The sequence below is a fragment of the Chenopodium album genome, chromosome 5 (assembly GCF_948465745.1).
Source record: "Chenopodium album chromosome 5, dcCheAlbu1.1, whole genome shotgun sequence".
NCBI classification, from domain to species: Eukaryota; Viridiplantae; Streptophyta; class Magnoliopsida; order Caryophyllales; family Amaranthaceae; genus Chenopodium; species Chenopodium album.
In genome coordinates, this window is record NC_137838.1 from 8,001,532 (window position 1) to 8,021,217 (window position 19,686).

General features: G+C 35.0%; 2 protein-coding genes across 3 annotated transcripts; both read left to right on the forward strand.

Moving 5' to 3' along the window:
* The first annotated feature begins 1,974 nt into the window (after positions 1 to 1,974).
* LOC145630300 (putative pentatricopeptide repeat-containing protein At3g23330) lies at positions 1,975 to 4,317 on the forward strand. Its single transcript, XM_081682548.1, has one exon. It carries the CDS (start codon positions 2,086 to 2,088, stop codon positions 4,315 to 4,317), a length of 2,232 nt encoding a protein of 743 aa, XP_081538674.1. The 5' UTR covers positions 1,975 to 2,085.
* A 7,744-nt stretch (positions 4,318 to 12,061) lies between these two features.
* LOC145631762 (casein kinase 1-like protein 10) lies at positions 12,062 to 19,265 on the forward strand. 2 transcript variants are annotated; one of them, XM_081683935.1, is made up of 14 exons: positions 12,062 to 12,836; positions 12,931 to 12,971; positions 13,569 to 13,638; positions 13,739 to 13,887; positions 13,967 to 14,062; positions 15,802 to 15,872; positions 16,931 to 16,992; positions 17,127 to 17,190; positions 17,282 to 17,366; positions 17,508 to 17,634; positions 17,760 to 17,833; positions 17,917 to 17,977; positions 18,102 to 18,229; positions 18,569 to 19,265. In XM_081683935.1, the coding sequence occupies exons 1-14, from the start codon at positions 12,761 to 12,763 to the stop codon at positions 18,845 to 18,847; spliced, it is 1,383 nt and encodes a 460-aa protein (XP_081540061.1). In that variant the 5' UTR covers positions 12,062 to 12,760; the 3' UTR covers positions 18,848 to 19,265. The 2 variants fall into 2 exon arrangements, with proteins under 2 accessions (XP_081540061.1, XP_081540062.1); XM_081683936.1 differs by having other exon boundaries at positions 18,105 to 18,229.
* The last annotated feature ends 421 nt before the right edge of the window (positions 19,266 to 19,686 follow it).

Consider the following 19,686-nt stretch of genomic DNA (forward strand, 5'->3'; position numbering starts at 1 on the left):
GAATAAAAATTGCCGTAATTTTTACTATGGTCCCTAATATCCTCCAGGAGTCCAATTGGATTGGTGGAACCATCCAATTTGCCTTTAAATCCTATTTACCGGTTTACAACTTGCACGGATTTCATTAACTCAGGCATACTACGGACATTTATGACAACATATAATGATCATATATGGTTCCAAACGGAATTATAAGACCCTGAGATGTATCCCCTGAAATATCAAGACTTTTCAACACTGAGCTCCGAAACCGCCAAATTTTTTTAAAAAAACGTGGATATTAACCTTCAATTTTGGAATTTTTTGACTTTTTCGTCCGAAAATAAAAATTGCCAAAATGTTTACCATGGTCCCTAATACCCTGTGGAAGTCCAATTTGGTGGGTGGAACCCTCCAATTTGCCTTTAAACGACCAATTTACCGGTTTACAACTTGCACCGATTTCATTAATTCAAGTCTATCACGAACATTTATGACAACAAATTATGATCATATATGGTTCCAAACGGCATTATATGACCCCGAGATGTATCCCATAGAATTTCAAGACTTTTCGACACTGGGCCCCGAAACTTCCTAAAATTTTCAAAATGCGTGGATATTAGCCTTCAATTTTGGAATTTTTTGACTTTTTTGGCCCAAAATTAAAAATTACTGAAATATTTACCATGGTCCCTAATACCCTTCAATTGGATGTCTGGAACCATCCAATTTTTTTTAAACGGCCAATTTACTGGTTTACAACTTGCACCGATTTACCGGTTTACAACGGCCTATTTAATTAACTTGCACCGATCCCGACTTGAACAGAAATTGACCCAAACCCAAATTTAACCCGACTTGTTATTAACCTGGCCTGAATTCAACCCGACTCGCTCCTAACTCGACCCGAAATTAACTCAACCTGTTTTAAACCCGACCCGAAATCAACCCGACTTGCTATTGACCTGACCCAAATTCAACCCGACTTGATATTAACCCGACCCTAATTTACCAGACCTATTACTTACTCGACCCAAAAATTCAACCCAATCTGTTACTAACCCGACTCGAAATTAACACGACTTGTTATTGACCCGACCTAAATTCAACCCAAATTGTTCCTGGCCTGATTTCAAATCACCTTAAATGCAATTTAGACTACCTTATTATTGTTGATCAAAGCATTTTGTCTAGGGAGACCAAGTCGGTGCAGACCATCAAAAGAAAGGAGCATCATCCTCAAATTTAAGAGTTAAATATAATATATATTTGTTGTATGGTTAAAGGAGTTAATTATCTTCCTAAATTATAGACTATAGTTCCCTAGTATATTGTCATATATATTATAGTCAAAGGAAATAATTACCTTGATAAACATGAAAATTATCTATTTATAGTTAGTTGAACTCGAATATGACCTGACTTGGAAATGACCTGACCTGATTGTAACCTGCGAATTATTGACTTGAACATAACCCAACTTGAATCCGAGAATGACCCGACTTGGAAATGACCCAACCTGATTATAACTCGCAAATTACTGACTTGAACCCGAGAATGACCCGACTTGAAAACGACTCAACCTGATTATAATCCGCAAATTATTGACTTGAACCTAACCCGACTCAAACCCGATTCTGATCCACTAATTATTGACTTGAACCGAGCCCAACTCGAATCCGAGAATTACCCTAACCCGTTTTAACCCATGAAAACCCGAATTAAACTCAACCTATTGTTCACACGGCCCAAATGTAACCCGACCTAAACCCGATAAGAAGTATGACCCGACGTGACCCGACTCAAGCATGACCCAACCCAAACCCGACCCTCATAAGTAATGGAATTAATCCAAGTTGACCCAATTCGAGTTGACCCGACCCACTCTTACCCAATCCAAATCCGACCCATTTACTCGAATTGACAGCTCTGACATCCCTAGTTATAATGTAATACGGAGTACTCGGTCTGGACTCTGGAGTATGCTTTTTAAGTTTTAAGTAGGCGAGCAGTCTGAGCATATATGCACCAAGAAGGCAAGAATGCAAAATATTACGTACATGTATATTGATCATAGAAACACTATTTCAGTTTACAACTCAAATGACGTCTTCTAAACTCCTGAAAACTCTTCTCAAAAACCCATCTTCAATTTCTTCAAAATCCCAAGCAAAACAACTTCATGCCCAGATCATCAAACTCAAAGGATTCAACCCATATTATATTTCCACTCTTCTTTCTATCTACTCTAACCTCAATTTTTTACCTGAATCCATCAATCTCTTTCATACCCTTCAATCTCCCCCTCTTCTTGCTTGGAAATCTATCATTAGATGTTACACTTCTCTTGGGTTTTTCATTGAATCTTTGATTTGTTTCAATCATATGAGAGTTTCTGGGTTACACCCAGATCATAATGTTTTTCCTTCTGTTGTAAAATCATGCACTTTTTTGAAAAGTTTGAAGCTTGCTGAATCTGTTCATGCTTGTATTATACGTGTTGGTCTCGATATTGATATTTACACTGGCAATGCATTGATGAATATGTATTCTAAATTGGAGACTTTGAGTGAGAATTTTGAGAACAATGGTAAAGCCCGCCATGTGTTCGATGAAATGCCTCAAAGAAAATTAAATTATAGGAGTTGTGATGATTTGCCTAGCACTAAAGTTGAGGACAATGTGGTTGAGTTTGATTTTGATGTAATGGGTAGTAGTGGTTTGGATTACAGTCGTAGTAAGGGTAGGGGACCGGGTTTTCGAAAGAGTGGCGTGCAGAAAGTATTTGATGTCATGCCTATTAGGGATCTTGTTTCTTGGAATACAGTTATTGCAGGAAATGCACAAAATGGGATGTTTGAAGACGCTTTAGCTATGTTAAGGGACATGGGAAAGGCAAACCTTAAGCCGGATACTTTTAGTTTGTCAAGTGTTCTTCCAATGTTTGCAGAACTTGTGGATGTTGTTAGAGGGAAGGAGATTCATGGTTATGCTATTAGAAATGGAATCGATGTCGACTTGTACGTTGGAAGTGGATTGATTGACATGTATTCTAAGTGCAATCAAATAGAGAATGCATACAGGGTGTTTATGCTTTTACCTTCTCGTGATAGCATTTCTTGGAACTCTATTATTGCCGGATGTGTTCAAAATGGACAATTTGATGAGGGTCTAAAATTGTTTAGAAAAATGGTAATGGCGAAAGTTAAGCCTGGGAGTGTTTCATTTTCGAGCATCATTCCTGCTTGTGCTCATCTAACAACTTTACGTTTGGGTAAGCAGTTGCATGGTTACATTATGAGGTGTGGATTCGAGGAAAATGTGCTTATTGCTAGTTCGTTAGTTGACATGTATGCAAAATGCGGGTACATCAAGCTTGCTAGGTGTATATTCAATAACATGAAACTACATGACACTGTGTCATGGACAGCAATGATCATGGGATACGCTTTACATGGGCATGCTCACGATGCCATTTCCTTATTCAAGCAAATGGAAAACGAGGGAGTAAAGCCCAACTCTGTTGCTTTTGTAGCTCTTTTAACAGCCTGTAGTCATGCTGGATTAGTAGATGAAGCCTGGAATTACTTTAACAGCATGATTCATGATTATAAACTATCCCCACAGTTGGAGCACTATGCTGCTGTAGCAGACCTTCTTGGCCGAGCTGGAAGGTTAAAAGAAGCTTATGATTTTATTTGTAAGATGTCTTCTCCAAGCAGCAGTATTTGGTCCACGTTGCTTTCTGCTTGTCGAGTGCATAAAAATGTCGATATGGCTGAAAAAGTTGCAAGAGAAATATTCAGAGTTGATCCTAGTAACATTGGGGCTCATGTCCTCTTATCAAACACGTATTCTGCTGCTAAGAGATGGAAAGATGCTGCAAATGTGAGAATAACTATGAGGAATAAAGGGCTATTGAAAGAAGCAGCTTGCAGCTGGATTGAAGTGAAGAACAAATTACATGCTTTCGTGGCAGGAGATAAATCTCATCCATGTTATGAAAAGATAAAGGAGGCTCTAGAAAAGTTACTAGAGAAGATGGAGAAAGAAGGATATGTTCCTGATACAGGCGAAGTGCTCCATGATATTGATGAGGAGCTCAAGAAGAGTCTGCTCTATAATCACAGTGAGAGATTAGCAATAGCATATGGCATCATAAGTACTCCAGAGGGAGCAACTATTTGCATAACCAAGAATATACGAGTGTGTAGTGATTGCCATACAGCGATAAAGTTCATATCTAAGATTGTTAAAAGAGAAATAATCGTTAGAGATAATAGCCGGTTTCACCATTTCAAAGATGGTAACTGTTCATGTGGAGACTATTGGTAGCGTGAATGAACTTACAGATTTACAGCATTTTAGAAGGCCTATAAATATAAAATGGCCAAATACTTGGCAAACAAGACTGTGTCATAGTTCATGTTATCTGGTTGCATATTGACAGTAACTTGCTAGCATATACAGTGTATTTAACATAAAGCTGCATGTTTCTGGCTGCTACCACAATTTGCTCCACTTCTGGCTCATGTCATGGGATGTGACAAAGTTTTACACTGGCTGTCACTGGCCTACCGAAACCCTCCTCCTTTATCCAAGCTTGGGACTGGCAGCGGGAAACCCAATGGTGGAGTTGATTTGCTCCAATTTTGGGTTCTAGCAAATTTTTGGGTCTTGAATTTCTGCCCAAATGAGCAAAATTGCTTAAAATTGGATTTTGGGATGAAGAAGTCGTGCTGAATAATGGTTCAGCAACTGGGATGCAAAGTTCAGCCCTAATCCAGAAAATCAGACCAGGCCAGTCTGACCTGCTCAATAACAGACTCTCAGATGAAGCTGAGACTTCAGAATTGCACAGACGTGAAAATGATGCAATTGTTGTAGAAGTATCTATTTTGCTTAATTATTTGATGGTCTTTGCAGTTATTGTAGACTGTAAAGTACCGATTTTGCTTGACATTATAGTCAATACTCATTAACTACCTTTTTTCTTGTATATAATTCACATTAAGTGGCAGCGAATCAGCGATGATTGTTGGGTTGTTCATCATTCATATGTGATCTCAGCTACTTGAGCTTGAACAGAGTTTGTAATTAGAATGTACTAGAAAGTAAATCAATGTAATAGATTTGACAACAGAGTTGCAAAGTAATGTATGGTTGGTGCACCCGGGTGCACCATGCGCATGGTGCAACCGGAAAAAACATTAGATATATTTAAAAGAACATGGGCGAAAAAAAAGAACATTATAGATATTTATAAAGAACGTGAGCATAATATGTTCTTTAAATTTGATTATTATGTTCTTTGAGTTTGAACTATATGTTCTTTATATTATACAATATGTTATTTAATGTATGTACATTTATAATAAAAAAAAAAAAATCAATCACCCGAGTAACTAGAAAAAAGAACATGTTCTTTACTGTATTATCATGTTCTTTTTGTAAAGACTTTATGTTCTTTGGCTAGAGGTGATCAAAGTTAGACCGACCTGGCTTGATTTTGGACGGGTTTTGGGCTGAATTTTTTCGCCCCCAAATCGAGTCGAACCCGACCTGTAAATTTAAATTTTTGGGCGGGTTTGGGATCGCGTTTTTATGCATTTTAGTTGATTTTTTTTACTCAACCCGAAAAAGCCCGCACGGCCGGACCATTTTGGGCAGGTTTGGGCACAAAAACTTCAGCCCAAAACTTGGCCCGACTCGAGAAGTGAGCTGATTTTTTAACCTTGGCCCGGTCTACCCAATGATCACCTATATCTTTGTCAAACACGAACATGTTCTTTTTTGTCAAATATAATGTTCTTTTTCAAACACGTTCAACCACCCAAGTAACCATAAAAATAACATGTTCTTTTTGTAAAGACTTTATGTTCTTTGTAATGTCATGTTCTTGTCAAATACAAACATGTTCTTTTGTCAAACACAAGTATGTTCTTTTTCAAACACTAACATGTTCTTTTTTTTTTTCCCATGTTCTTTAAAATATGTCTAATATTCTTTCCGGGTGCACCATGCGCATGGTGCACCCGGGTGCACTATACTATTTTCAGTTGCAAAGTACTTCAATTCCATGAAATGTTTCTGTCACTCTCATTGTGCTTATAATTAATATGAGATCCAATATCTGCTTATACTAATTTTTTTTTTCCTAGGAGGCCTAAGGCCTGAAACCTATCAGAAAATTACGTCTTAGCAAAAGAGTTCGGCATGTGTCTTGTGATTCAGAAACTACACTAGTTGTTGCCCTTACAAACCATCTCAAAGGAGTGAAGAGGTACCAAGGAATAAAGATTGATCCCGATATCCACCATCATCATCGAAGAGCTAGTAGCTCAACAAAAACAGGAATGCAGGTGAGCTATCAGCTATTCTGCAAAGTAACAAGGTAGTAAATTTCAAGTATGACTCCGACTTTAACAACTAAACTAGCTAAATCAAACATGTTATAATTTTTACGTAGTATTTACAAACTTTTTGTGTTATGTTAATATGTTATGTGTATGCAAGATTGCATATCATGCAACAAATAAGTCCAAGAACAAAATATAAAAGGGTCCGGTTGAGATTACATGTTGTTGGCATACCAGTCAAGCACAAATTTGTATGTGAAATCACATCTATAAATGGTACAATTTCACAAGTGTAATAATTTATTTAGAATAGTGACGATTCATTAAGTATATTAATATCTTGACCCACAATTTCTTTCTATCCAAATATAATTTTGATTTTGACCCTTCATTTTTTAAATTATATTGATGAATGATGATTAGACTGATTTGTGAACAGTGTACCTTAGAACATCTAATGCCTACTTTGCTAGGGTTTGGGCCAGAAATTTTTTGGAGTGACTATATATATACAAGTATATTTCAGAAAATCCAAGGCTATGTTATGTATTTCAATATAAAGCAGTAGATTAGAGAATATGGGCTGATTGAGTCTTTATTATAGCTGGCACTTTGTGCTGTTAACAAGTAGACAAAAATGAAGGGCAACAAAAGAGAGTTGAGGAAGTAAAATTTCTTGCCCCTTGTGTGTCTTCCCCCCTTTGATTACTAAGGGGTGTGACCTTTGTTCACATAGGCAAATTATTTCGTGTCAAGAGAATGCGTGTTCGCTGATATGTGAAGTATTGCATCATGTCATGATCGCTTTACATTTTTTTTAGAATTCCTTGCAAATAAAGGGAAATTTAAGGATCTCACTTGCTTGGGGTGAGAATCGAATCTCTCTTACAGAGGTAGAAGGAAGGTCTTCAACCAACTAAGTTAACCTTGATTCACTTTACTGGCATCCACCAAATTGAAGCACATTACAAAGCGTTCGATATTAAGAAGTTATCCTAGTAAGTCGGTGTCTTTTTAAGAAGTTATCCTAGTAGAAAAAACACATACTTTGTAGAAAGTTTACCTAACTTAATATTATTCCTAAATTATACGCAACAAAGTTTGAAAGGGTAAAAGAATCCTCATAAATAGAGACATCATGATTGCATAAAATTATGATTCAAAAACTCAAAGAACCATAATAAAAGTCATGCACAAGTTTTATTTATATATAAAAACTTAATTACAAGCTTTATATAGTTGGTCAAGTTCTTTAAGCTATTGTAAATTGTCACCTTGTCACCTGGTAGTATTTTCATTCGTCAACATAAAAATGACAAAAGGTTGATCACAAATCCTAGTTGATAAAAGTAAGTCATCCACCTTGCCAATACTAAATCAATCGTTTTTCTTCACAACATGTTTACTTTTTTTTAATTTGTTACTATGTACTAATCAAGTGAGTGAAGTGACTAATCGATTTTGATCACAAATTTTTGATACCACTATTAAAATTTGACCGAGAGAGTAATCTAATTTGACGAGGGTCTAAAATTGTTTACTTTAAAACTTGAAAGTGCAATAAGGCATATAATTAGTATAATCCATAAGAAGAATAAGAACACATATTTCGAAGTAAGATAAACTTTTTCTTAATTAGCCGCTATAATTATTGTTGTCTACATGTACAAAGCATTGCTATAAGATAGCTTTGTATATCTTTTTTGGTTGCCACATTAGCTAAAAGTTTAGAGATTATATTAGTAAATAAACCCTATTAGTTAATTTTTGTAGTGCTAGCTGTTGAAATGTCATTGGTAAGTGTAATTATCATGTCGTAATCAAAGCATTTGGGATACCTATCAATTTCTGCTTAGTGTAAAAAATAATTAAAAGAAAGATTAGTGTAGAATTAAAATATAGACAAATATAACCAAGTCATACTTATTGTTCTTAAACATGAGTTTTTGCTTGGCATGGTATTTGTTAATTAGGTCACAGAATCTTGTTATCCACTACTAACAATATTAGTATTAAAATCATGCAACTAGACTACATATTTGCCTTTGGAAAAACTTACACAAAGAAATAAATTTTTTTATTTTTTATTATTTTTATTATTTTTATTTTTTACAATGAAACAATAACTTAGTTAAGGTTGATATTTTTTTATGGTAACTTTGTTAGAAGGATTTCAATAAGATGTTGCCTTGCTTGGTTGGATCGCTTGCATATAATTACGCGTAAGTTGATTGCAACATTTTTGAGGTGTCTAACGCCGAAGGAAGTGCTACCATATACTTGTATATATCAACCTCTTTTTTTTTGGTTTTTTTGTTTTTGTTTTTTTTTTTGTACTCTTACTTATTGATTTTTTTTTTTTTTTTTTTTTTTTACAAAGGTAAGAAAAAAAGAAAACATTAGGAAACCCTCCTCACGAGGGGAATTCCTAGTGCGTCGGAAGAAAGGATGGGAAACAAGGGACTATATCCATACTATCACTAACTAAATGACCAACATTTGCTATCCAGTCCGCTGCTTGATTTGCCTCTCGAAAGATGTGACGAATGTTATAGTTATCGAAATTGCTAAGAAGTGAACAAATGTCTTGAATAATATGATCAATTTGCCATGGTGCTGACCAGATGCCATTAACGGAGTTGATTACTAAAAGATTATCACCTTTGATTATGATGTTTTTGATCCCACGCTCAAGAGCAAGAAGAATGCCTTTATGAAGAGCCATGACCTCTGTTATGAAAACCTTGGTGGTGCCGAGGTTGAAAGCGCGAGCTCCTGAAACTGCCCCACTACTGTCTCTGATGAGAATCCCTGCTGCTGCTGATTTGTTGAGCACCGAACCATCAAAGTTGAGTTTGTAGAAATTTGTTGGTGGCGCCTCCCAGGAAACCATGATAGTGTTTGTTGGAGAATGAGAAGGAGAAGATGAGGATCTCCGAATAGGAGAACCCGATGAAAAAAAGGTATCGGTGAGAATTCTGTAGTGCCACTCATTGAACGCAAATTGCGCTCGGTGGAAAATTCTAGGAATATCAAAGGATTCTTGGCGGAAAATTATAGAATTTCGCTCTTTCCAAATACTCCAAATAAGGAAGATAAATTTCCTAATAGATAGTTTGTGTTTTTTTAAACCTAAAAGTGCTTCAACTAAATCAGTGTAGGGAACTCTACAATCCAACCAATTCTTAACTAAGGTATGGTTCCAAACATCTTTAGAATGAATGCAAGTGAGAAAAAGATGGTTCACTGTTTCGCTATAAATATTACATAGACCACAATCACTAAAAGGAATTACGTTTCTTTTGTAAAGGGTATCACGAACGCTTAGACTATTATGAAGAATTTGCCACAAGAAGATTTGGAGCTTAGGAGGGATATCTAATTTCCATATCCAAAGATGTTCCCATTTATCATCAAGGTCAAGATTATGGGCAAGCCATGTGGCGGATTTTACTGTAAATGTGCCAGACAAAGTAAGACCCCACACCGGCATATCTAGCATCGCGCTGCTAGGTAATGGAATTCCTAATATTTGAGAAACGATATTGTCTGGGAGAAAGTAGCATAGCTTCTGTCTATCCCATTGTTTGTTGGGGAGAATGAAGTCTGAAACTTTTGTGTCTAACTCAACTTGATTAGGATCCATACGAAGTAGTTCAATTAAGCTTTGGTTGGTTACCCAATTATCAATCCAAAAGTATATATCCATTCCATTTCCAATCTTCCATCGAATTCCTTTTCTTAAAATTTCCCGTTGGGCAAGGATTTTCCTCCAAATATGAGAATCTTTAACATTTGGAGTGCATTCAAAGAAGGATTTATTACATAGATAATTATCTCTAATGATTTTAACCCATAGACTATTAGGTTCAGAGATAATTTTCCACCCCAACTTTGCAATGAATGCCTTGTTAAGAGGCAGTGTTCGCCGGAGACCTAGCCCACCTGCATCCTTTGGTCTACAAATCTTATCCCAAGCAATAAGGGGGATGCTGTTTTTATCTTTCTCTTGTCTCCAAAAGAACTTCTGGTGGAGGGAGTCTAATTACTTATTGATTTTGATGTATGTGCAATATTACCATTAACAATAACTAATACTAGTAGATGGTTTAGTGGTACGAGTATTTTAAAATTCTTTGTTTTTCTTCGCTTATTAATTAGTTTTTTTAAATCTCTTAAATTCTAAAGACAATAACTTCTGCTTGTTATAGAAAAGTCTCTCATCATATTTGCTTAGAATATCTCCCTAAGGCAGCTATTTTAGGTCATTGCTTGAGAGTAGAGGGGGAGGTAAGAAAATCTCCCTACTCCCAAGCATTTGTAGTTGGTGGGGCTCAAACTTGTGACCTGAACTTGTGACATCCAAGTCACAAGGTGAATTCCCTACCAACTCCACCAAGCATGCTTGTTCCCTAAGGTTTCTATTGGTTATGAAAGCATTTGTCTTTCTTGGTATTGATGTGCACAATTGTATGAATGAGAATGTAGCTTGAGATCTCTCCTTTAATTATTTACAGTGACATTAAAGGTATTCTTGGTTGTTGCACTCGAACCATACTTGAGCTTAACCCTTCTAAATGAGCTATTGCTTCATTATTGTTGGACTTAAGGCATGTGATGGACTACTAATCAATAGATCCAAAGTTAGGAATCCATTTTATAGCTTACTCCGTATTTGCAAAATGCATACAAAATAAGAAAATGACTATTGTTTATTTTTATGCGTTTATTTTTTCCTTTTACTTTAATTATTTGACATTAATCTAAATGTATCTACCTTATTTTCCTTCCCGTTGTGCACTCCATGATTTATTGAAATGTTCGCGTGCTCATATAGACCACTAAATAAAGATAAGTATATATAATTTACTTTCGAATAAAAGAAGAATAATAACTCAATCAAATTAATTAATTGAAGTGATGACTCATATGAACAATTTATGTATTGAATGAAATTAGAGAATTTATTCCCCAACAAACTACAAACACCATCCAACCAACTTAAGCATAGGAATAAAGAATTGTAGAATAATAGTTATATTTTTCTTGGAAAATTTGTCTCAATAATTCAAGCTAACTAAGAAGTGGTGATTGACAAATCGAATATAGAGCATAACCAAAAACATAATTGCATGAAATCAATATTTCCATATAATCAATCCTTTTATACATTTTGTAGTATTTTGCGACCATCAATTAATAAAGTAATAATTGGTTTAGTTGATTAAAACTATGAATAAGTAAATTGCATATAGTGCCCAATATTCAATCAAATTCGATTCTCATCAAACACCCTACACGTCCATCCAACAAAATGTATGGCGCATGCTACTTGATGAAAAAAAAAAAAAAAATTAAAATTTACTTTCATGAGTAATAAAAAAGGCAAAAGCTAACAAACACTCCAAAGACGTTAATTAAAATGACTAAAAATAAAAACATTAAATTAATTACATTAACCAATACTTGAGTTTGACATCCATTTTTACCTAAAATACCATTTTAGAAAATATAACACGGAGTAATTTGTTTTTACTGCCTTAAGCGCTTGTTAGCAAGATTCAATTATGCTTTTATCAAAAAAAGATTCAATTAAAAATGATAAATTAACTAATTACACTTTAATAATTAATTAACACCAATAACAAACAATAATCACAATTTGCTGCTTTCTTCATCTTCCTTTTATTATCCTCTTCCTTTTTGTTTCTTCCCTTTGCCAAACTCTTCTTCTTCCTCCTTTCATTTTCTCTCTCCTCATTTTTTTTTTCCGGGAGAATCTCTCTCTTACACAGATCCAAACTCTTTAGCAGATCTATAATTTCCTGAATTTTCGATTTTTCAAGATTCGATTTTTAATTTTCCCTACTCAACTAGCTTTAATTTCAATCCTCTTCTTCAACGACTCTTTTTTCCCCTAATTTTCTCCATTATTATATCATCGCTGTGCCAATTTTTGGGCAATGCCGTTTGATAATCGAAAAGTTGTTCCGTATTTTCAATAATCATCGCCGTTGAATTCGAGTTCTAGGGTTTTTTGTTTTCATTTTTTTTTTCTGGGTTAATAGTGTTATGCAGCCCCCTTTTTTCAACTCTTTATTACTGTTGGATCTGATAAGAAGGGCGTTTTTTATTTTCTAAAATTTTTTCTGGGTTTCTCTTAATTTTTCAAAAAATTGAAGTTTTCTGATTAAACTGTAGTTTGTACAAATAGTAGGAATTATTTGGTAAAATCTGTTTGGTTGATCTAAGGGAGCTTTTTTCCCTCTTATTTACTTGTATAAAAGTAGTAATCTTTTAGAAATTTTTAGTTTCCTCTAAATTTTAGTTGGGGCAAGGGTTTTTCTTTCCTTTTTTTTTTTGGGGGTCTTCAAAGTTTTTAAATTGGGTTAGCCTAAGCTGTTTGAGAGTGCTTTACCATGGATCATGTAATTGGTGGGAAGTTTAAGCTCGGCCGTAAGATTGGTAGTGGTTCATTTGGGGAGCTTTACTTAGGTACCGCGATTTTGCCAAATTTTGGTAGTATTTGTTAAGAAGATATTATGTTTGATGGAATGTTGCTCTAAATTTGTGTTGATTGTTGTTGTAGGTATCAATGTACAGACTGGTGAGGAAGTCGCCGTTAAGCTGGTTTGTGTCCTGATCATTCTTCTTTTATGGTTTAAATTGGTGAAAGTTTACTGGTGTGGTTGAATTTAATGTTTTGTTTATACTTCACAGTATATAGTGTTTAAATATGTATGTTTTATCTTAGTATATGCTTCTTATAGGTTAATATGATGTTGTGTGCTGATACCTACAGGCTTGTTAGCTGAGTAATTATGGAGTAATTTGTAGTTTATTCTAGCCAGATCATTGTATATGTGTAAATTTTCTGCTGCTGTTGCAATCTTCAGTTCTTTTAGGTATTAGTTTAACCAGAAATTATATAAAAATACATGAATGCTCCACTACTTGTCTCAATTGTAAATGAACAGCTATTTTTTAAATGTTGGATGATGACAATAGCTTAAAGGATGGAGTTTGTGAGTTCTTTCTGAATAATGCATCGAGTAGTGAGAGTCCCATTATTTAGACCTTTTTATTTCCACACATTGTGTTTCTTCATGTACGTGTCAACAATTTTTTCTGGTTTGTATTTGTGTAAATGGGAAACAAACCACTTTCCATCGGAATATTTTTCTCTGTCTGCTTATTTCACACACTAAAATATTTTGTTTATTATAGGAACCTGCTAAGACAAAGCATCCTCAGCTGCATTATGAGTCAAAATTGTACATGCTTCTTCAGGGAGGCAGTAAGTGACCTCTCTTTCCTTCCACCTCTCTGTGATTTGTGAATGTTTGTTGATTATAGAAGGGTACACTAATCTGTCTATTTTCTCATCTGAAATGCAGCTGGTGTTCCCCACCTAAAATGGTTTGGAGTTGAAGGTGAATACAATGTCATGGTTATTGATCTTCTTGGCCCAAGTCTAGAGGACTTATTTAACTATTGCAACCGCAAGTTTTCTCTAAAGACAGTTCTAATGCTTGCTGATCAAATGGTAAGCTACTTTTTAAACAGTAATTTGCATTGGATGGATATCACTTGCTTAATGTAATTTCCCTTGGTTTCTTATGTAGATCAATAGGGTGGAATATATGCACTCAAGAGGCTTTCTTCATCGTGATATTAAACCTGACAACTTTTTAATGGGTCTTGGACGGAAGGCAAATCAGGTACATCTTGAACATCAAGAATTTTCTCTTCATCTGTGTCACTGTGAGGATTTGACTGCTAGGTTTATTTGGTTATGTTACTAAAGTTTGATTCCAAGTGCTTTTTGTTTGAAAATACTAGATATCAAGATGAGAATAATGATCTTTAACTATTGTAGCCTGTAAGCATATGTCATAAATAAATGTTTTTTTTATTCACTCTTTGCTCAGAACCCATTAATGTTATTTTTCTAGTTACGATGGTTTGCCAGTTAAAGTAATATTGCTATGAAACATTTTTTTGAGACTGCATTCGCCGCATTGTGGTTACAAGGCAATTTTTGTGACCTTTGGATTCCTGGATTCAAATTATTTCAAGTTGTACCTCCTTGCACAGTTGCACATTTCTGGCTCAGATACTGTGCTCCTTCACGTTCATATTTGATCTCTGTCCCAGAGTCCCAGTCATATGTTCTTGTTATTTCTTGATCTGTCCGTGTGTAATTTTAAATTTATTAGTATGGGCTTTTTGCTTGGTTTAAACTAATCAGGAACTTCCTCCTCTCTAACTGAAACCATCAGAAATACCTACATTGTCTCGCATACCTGGCAAGGGCCTTTTCTTTCTCTTGGTTTGTGAAATCCCAGACCTGATACTGTGATAGGGGTGAGTGGTGACCCCTTTTCTTGGGCACGATAGTTAAGCCAACATCTCACTTATTTTTGAGGTCTGTCTTGTATCATGCGTTGAAGTTTTGTCTTTTAAACTGGATAATTATCATTGTTGCCTTTTCTTATTATTTAAATATATAGGCCTGCTGCCAATCATTACGAGTCTTATGACCCCTTCCCTTTTTAGAGTATCTTTCTAATGTGTAAATGGCTCACTTGATGTGGGAAATGAAGAATTATTATATTGGATGTGAAGGAGTTGAATTTTATTGGGTATGGTTGCTTCAGTTTGGGTGATTGTTGTCGCAACTGAAAGACATGACAATGCAGATTGCCTATCACTTGAAGGCTATGCAGAAAGGTGTCATGTGGATGAATATCTCTGTTAAGGGGCTTAAAGGTGTGATCTGCCTAGTGGCAGCTGGCGAAGTGGCTAGTTAGCTATGATATTTTTTTCTAATGTTGTTTATCTCATTGTTGTCCTTGCTCTGTTATTGGGATTTGGTAGTTGAATCTTATTAGTTTGCAGAATTATTGACCTTTCAGATGCTTGAGGTGGTTTGTTGACTGGTCAATATTGATGTCTGATGTTTGAGTATGTTCTTTTTCTTTGTGCCTCTCTAAATTAATCCTGCAAGCTAAAGATTGCAACTGTGAAAGTTAATGCACCAATTTTGGTCATTTAATCTGTGCCAAAACCTGTCATTGTGCAACTACTTTTTATGTGCCACAAAGTCTATTGTATACCATAGAAAATTTCTTACTGATTCATCGAGTATATATATATATATATATATATATATATATATATATATATATATATATATATATATATATATATATATATATATATATATAATTAATTAATTAGTTAATTTTAACATCAATATCATACCCTATTGGTTTGTTTTTAAGCAAAGGAAAGTGTTACTGAAATGTCAATAGTAAACTGGATTAAATGATTCACAATTTCACCATTATAATATCACTTGCCTTTTGAGTTTCGGTTGGTTATTAACTTATTATAAATTTCAAGATCATTGAAATATGCTTACTTTTCCTGCCAATTTTTGTTGTTCTTCTTGCAGGTGTATGTCATTGATTTTGGCCTTGCAAAAAAGTATCGTGATCTTCAAACACACAAACACATACCTTACAGGTACTTTGACATCCTCGTGTACCCACTTGTAGCAGAATAATACTTAAGTTTTGAAATGATGGCTTTCGAGGTCTCTTAATCCACGCTGATCCTACATCATCGTTAAAAGTAAAATTCTTGGATGTGCCTTAAGTTTAAACTGTTAGGTTTTATCTGTTTGTGGGGACTCTTGTAGTGTACTGAACAAAATAGTTTTCAAATTTTTAAGATTTAAATCAGATGCGGTTGGAAAATTTAGAATTTTGCTAGCCTATACATAATGTAGGGAAAAATGAAACTTTGCTGAATGTTGTCATTACTTGTAGAATGAGAAGATTTCAAGTTAATTTGTTTAGCATAATTGGTTTAGATTTTAAATTTATACATCCTTTGTTTTTTATTAGATGCATCACTTTTGTAGTTGCGGACTCCAAGACAATTTTTTGAGTATTGAGGTATGGAAAGAAAAAATAAAGAGGGCTATGTGATAGGAGAAAGATAGAGGGAATTTATCAACTAAAAAGGAAAGATATTTATCTAATTAAAAAATGGAGGAAGTATGTGATGCTATAAAAAGTGCCAATATTTATTTAAAATAAAAATCATAGAACATTTTGTTAAAACAGTTCACTTACACATTGAGACAAATCTTGAAATTTTACGAGATCTCATGTGATTGTGTTTTTCCTATGAAACTTACAACAATATCAGAAGGTAGAGTATGTGAATAGAGTGAAAATAAATGTGTTAAAGCTAAAACAAAAAATAGAGTAAAAAATATTGTTGGTGCTCATATATGTCATATTACATGCTTTAAGTTCTAATTAATAAATATAACCTACACTTTTTAAATAGAAAGCTAGTGCTATCAGCTAACTCAAAAATCATCATGAAATCATCATTTGGTGGCAAAACACTGGCAACTTCCTGAATTATTTTCAACTCACAACAGGGCTATCATGTCTTTCATTTCTTATTTATATTTGTTAGTGCTAATTATATGTTTTTTGTTAGTGCTAATTATATGATTTTTTGGTTGTTAATGTCATCTCTGTATTCTCATGAATAACGTTATGCAGAGAAAACAAGAATCTCACCGGGACTGCTCGATATGCTAGTGTCAATACTCATCTTGGTGTTGGTAAGTGAGATTGCCTTTTCACCTCTGATTTTCCATTGTTTGATAGTAACTCTTTATATAGTCATATAATTGTTGGCTGTTATTCTATTTTCTTTTTTTGAACTTGTAACTGATTTTTAAAATTTTATTTTTAGAACAAAGCAGAAGAGACGATCTAGAGTCCCTTGGTTATGTCCTTATGTATTTTTTGAGGGGAAGGTAGAATTCATTTTTTTCCCCCTTTGTCTTAATTATATACACCTTATATTTCATGTAACATGATTTACTCATGAAGCATTCTATGTGTCAGCCTTCCATGGCAGGGCTTGAAAGCTGGAACTAAAAAGCAGAAGTATGACAAAATAAGTGAAAAGAAAATGCTTACGCCCATAGAGGTATTGACATGTGCTCCTGCTGTGCCTTTTGGATTATCTTACCTAAAGGGGCTGGATTTCTAGTATTACAAGATTATACCTTCCTCTTTTATACTTTGTAACTGTGAATTTCAGCCTTTTAAAGCTTATTGCTGAATACAGGTTCTTTGCAAAAATTATCCCTCGGAGTTCACATCATACTTCCACTATTGCCGATCATTACGGTTTGATGACAAGCCTGATTACTCATATCTTAAAAGACTATTTCGGGATCTTTTCATTCGAGAAGGTATTCATTATTTTTACTGAAGTGACAAGCTATGTGTTTTCTAGAAATCATATCTGTGTATAATATTGCCCTGGCTGGAATTGTCAAATTACAATAGTAATGTCATAAATTGTTTGTTGGTGCAGGTTACCAATTTGACTATGTATTTGACTGGACAATATTGAAGTATCCACAAATTGGTTCCAGCTCCCGTTCACGGGTTAGTATAATGGCTATATAGCTATTCTTCAAAACTTTTTTTTTTTTATTTATCTCACATTGCTATATGCCTTTATCTCGCAGCCAACTGCGAAACCTGCTTTAAATCCCGGACCTTCTGCTGAAAGAGCAGAGAGGACTCCAGGTAATTTTCCTTCCTGAAAGTGCTGTGAATCTTCTCTCAATGATCAATTGGGATAAGTAGAAAATAACAGTTAATCTTCTCTCAATGAAAGTGCTATTAAAATACTGTTTGTTTTGTGACCTAGTAGGACAAGAACTCCGAGATAGATTTTCTGGTACAGTTGAGGCATTTACTAGAAGAAATAATTCGAGCTCAGGTTTGCAAGGTGATTCACGTCATAGATCATCAGATGAGCCATCATCAAAGGATGTGGTAAGTATATATAAATGCTTGCTTTTTGTAGGAGTACCAACCATGAGCAACTAAACTGTTTCAAACGAGGGTCTGTTTTGTTGCTTAAACATGTACAAGTATTATTTTTATACTACCTCCGTTACGTATTATTTACAACGATTTGACATAAAGTAGAGAGGAAAAATGTTTAATTGTTGCAAATAAGATGTAACGGAGGTAGTTTTTAATTTGGGCCGTGCTGGTAAAGGAAGCCTGATTTGGCTTCTTGCTGATCTTGTTTAATTAATCGTCTTAGCGGATATTGTTCTAAATTTAGGGGGAAAATAAGGTAATACTAATAATCTGATTTATGTTCAGCAAGCAGATCGGGAAAGAGGTCGTATTTCTAGGAATGGGAGTACTTCAAAGAGAGCAGTTGCATCATCAAGTAGGCCAAGCTCTTCTGGTGAGCCCAGTGACGGTCGCTCAAGCAGGTTGATGTCATCTGGTGGTCGTCTGTCTACAACCCAAAGGATTCAACCTGGTTTTGAGTCGAAGACATCTACTCTTGCTCGTGTTTCTGCTGCAAGGCCTGGACGAGACGACACCCTAAGGAGCTTCGAGTTTCTATCTATTGGTGCCGGGAGGAGAAAGTAAGCACCAAGTACATGCTGAGCTTTGTTTTTGGGTGCATCCTGCTACAAAATGGAGATATAATCAAGATCTCAAGCCTAGTTTTTAAAAGGTTTTTCACCTGGGTTGTTCTCTGCAAAATGTAAATGATCAGTTCCAAATCTGACACTCGTAAAGCTTAACGGGATATTCCATTTCCTTGCAAAGATTGTGCTCTCCCAGATCCTTTCACCATTAAATGGCTGTAAAACCTTCATTTCCTTCCTACCATCCCAAGAAGAAAAGAAAAGGAGATCGCACTAGGAAATTGTCTATATGTTGAGACTTGGACAGTGATGTTTGCAATGAATAATTTTGTTGTACTATATGATGAAACAATTTGGCAAAAGAACAAGATGATGTTTTTATAACTTTTTTGTGTAATACAGATTTATGATTATCACTTTATCGAGTATAGGTGTTATTTGGATGCATGTTCTGTTGCTCCTTTCGTAGTTTGTACATCCTATCTTGAAATGTTTGTATGCGATCTAATAGGCTTTTCATCTTACTGTATGTGTTGTATAATGGCTGGAAGAGTGACGAGTCAGTTTTTGATGGGCAAAATTCATGTCAGGGAAGGTGGTTTGTGGTTTTTCACTTTAGAGCCATGAGAATAGTTAGGCATTTAGCTGTGGATCCATTCAGGTAGAACGTAGAAGACGCCTTGAACCCGTGATTGTAAAAAGGCGGAAGGGTGGACATGGAGCAAGATTTGAGCAGGCATCCTTGACACCAAGAAAGGCACAAGGAGAAAATAAAATGTGAAAAGTACATCAAGAAACCACAAACTTGGTTCGAACAATTGTAATGTACTCAGCTTG

Excerpts from the sequence above, each read along its gene's own strand:
- LOC145631762 (XM_081683935.1), top strand. The coding sequence starts at position 12,761 with ATGGATCATGTAATTGGTGGGAAGTTTAAGCTCGGCCGTAAGATTGGT. Across the intron at positions 15,873-16,930 it reads CACAAACACATACCTTACAG|AGAAAACAAGAATCTCACCG; the intron begins GTACTTTGACAT and ends AACGTTATGCAG. Across the intron at positions 17,978-18,101 it reads AAGAGCAGAGAGGACTCCAG|TAGGACAAGAACTCCGAGAT; the intron begins GTAATTTTCCTT and ends TTTGTGACCTAG.
- LOC145630300 (XM_081682548.1), top strand. The coding sequence starts at position 2,086 with ATGACGTCTTCTAAACTCCTGAAAACTCTTCTCAAAAACCCATCTTCA.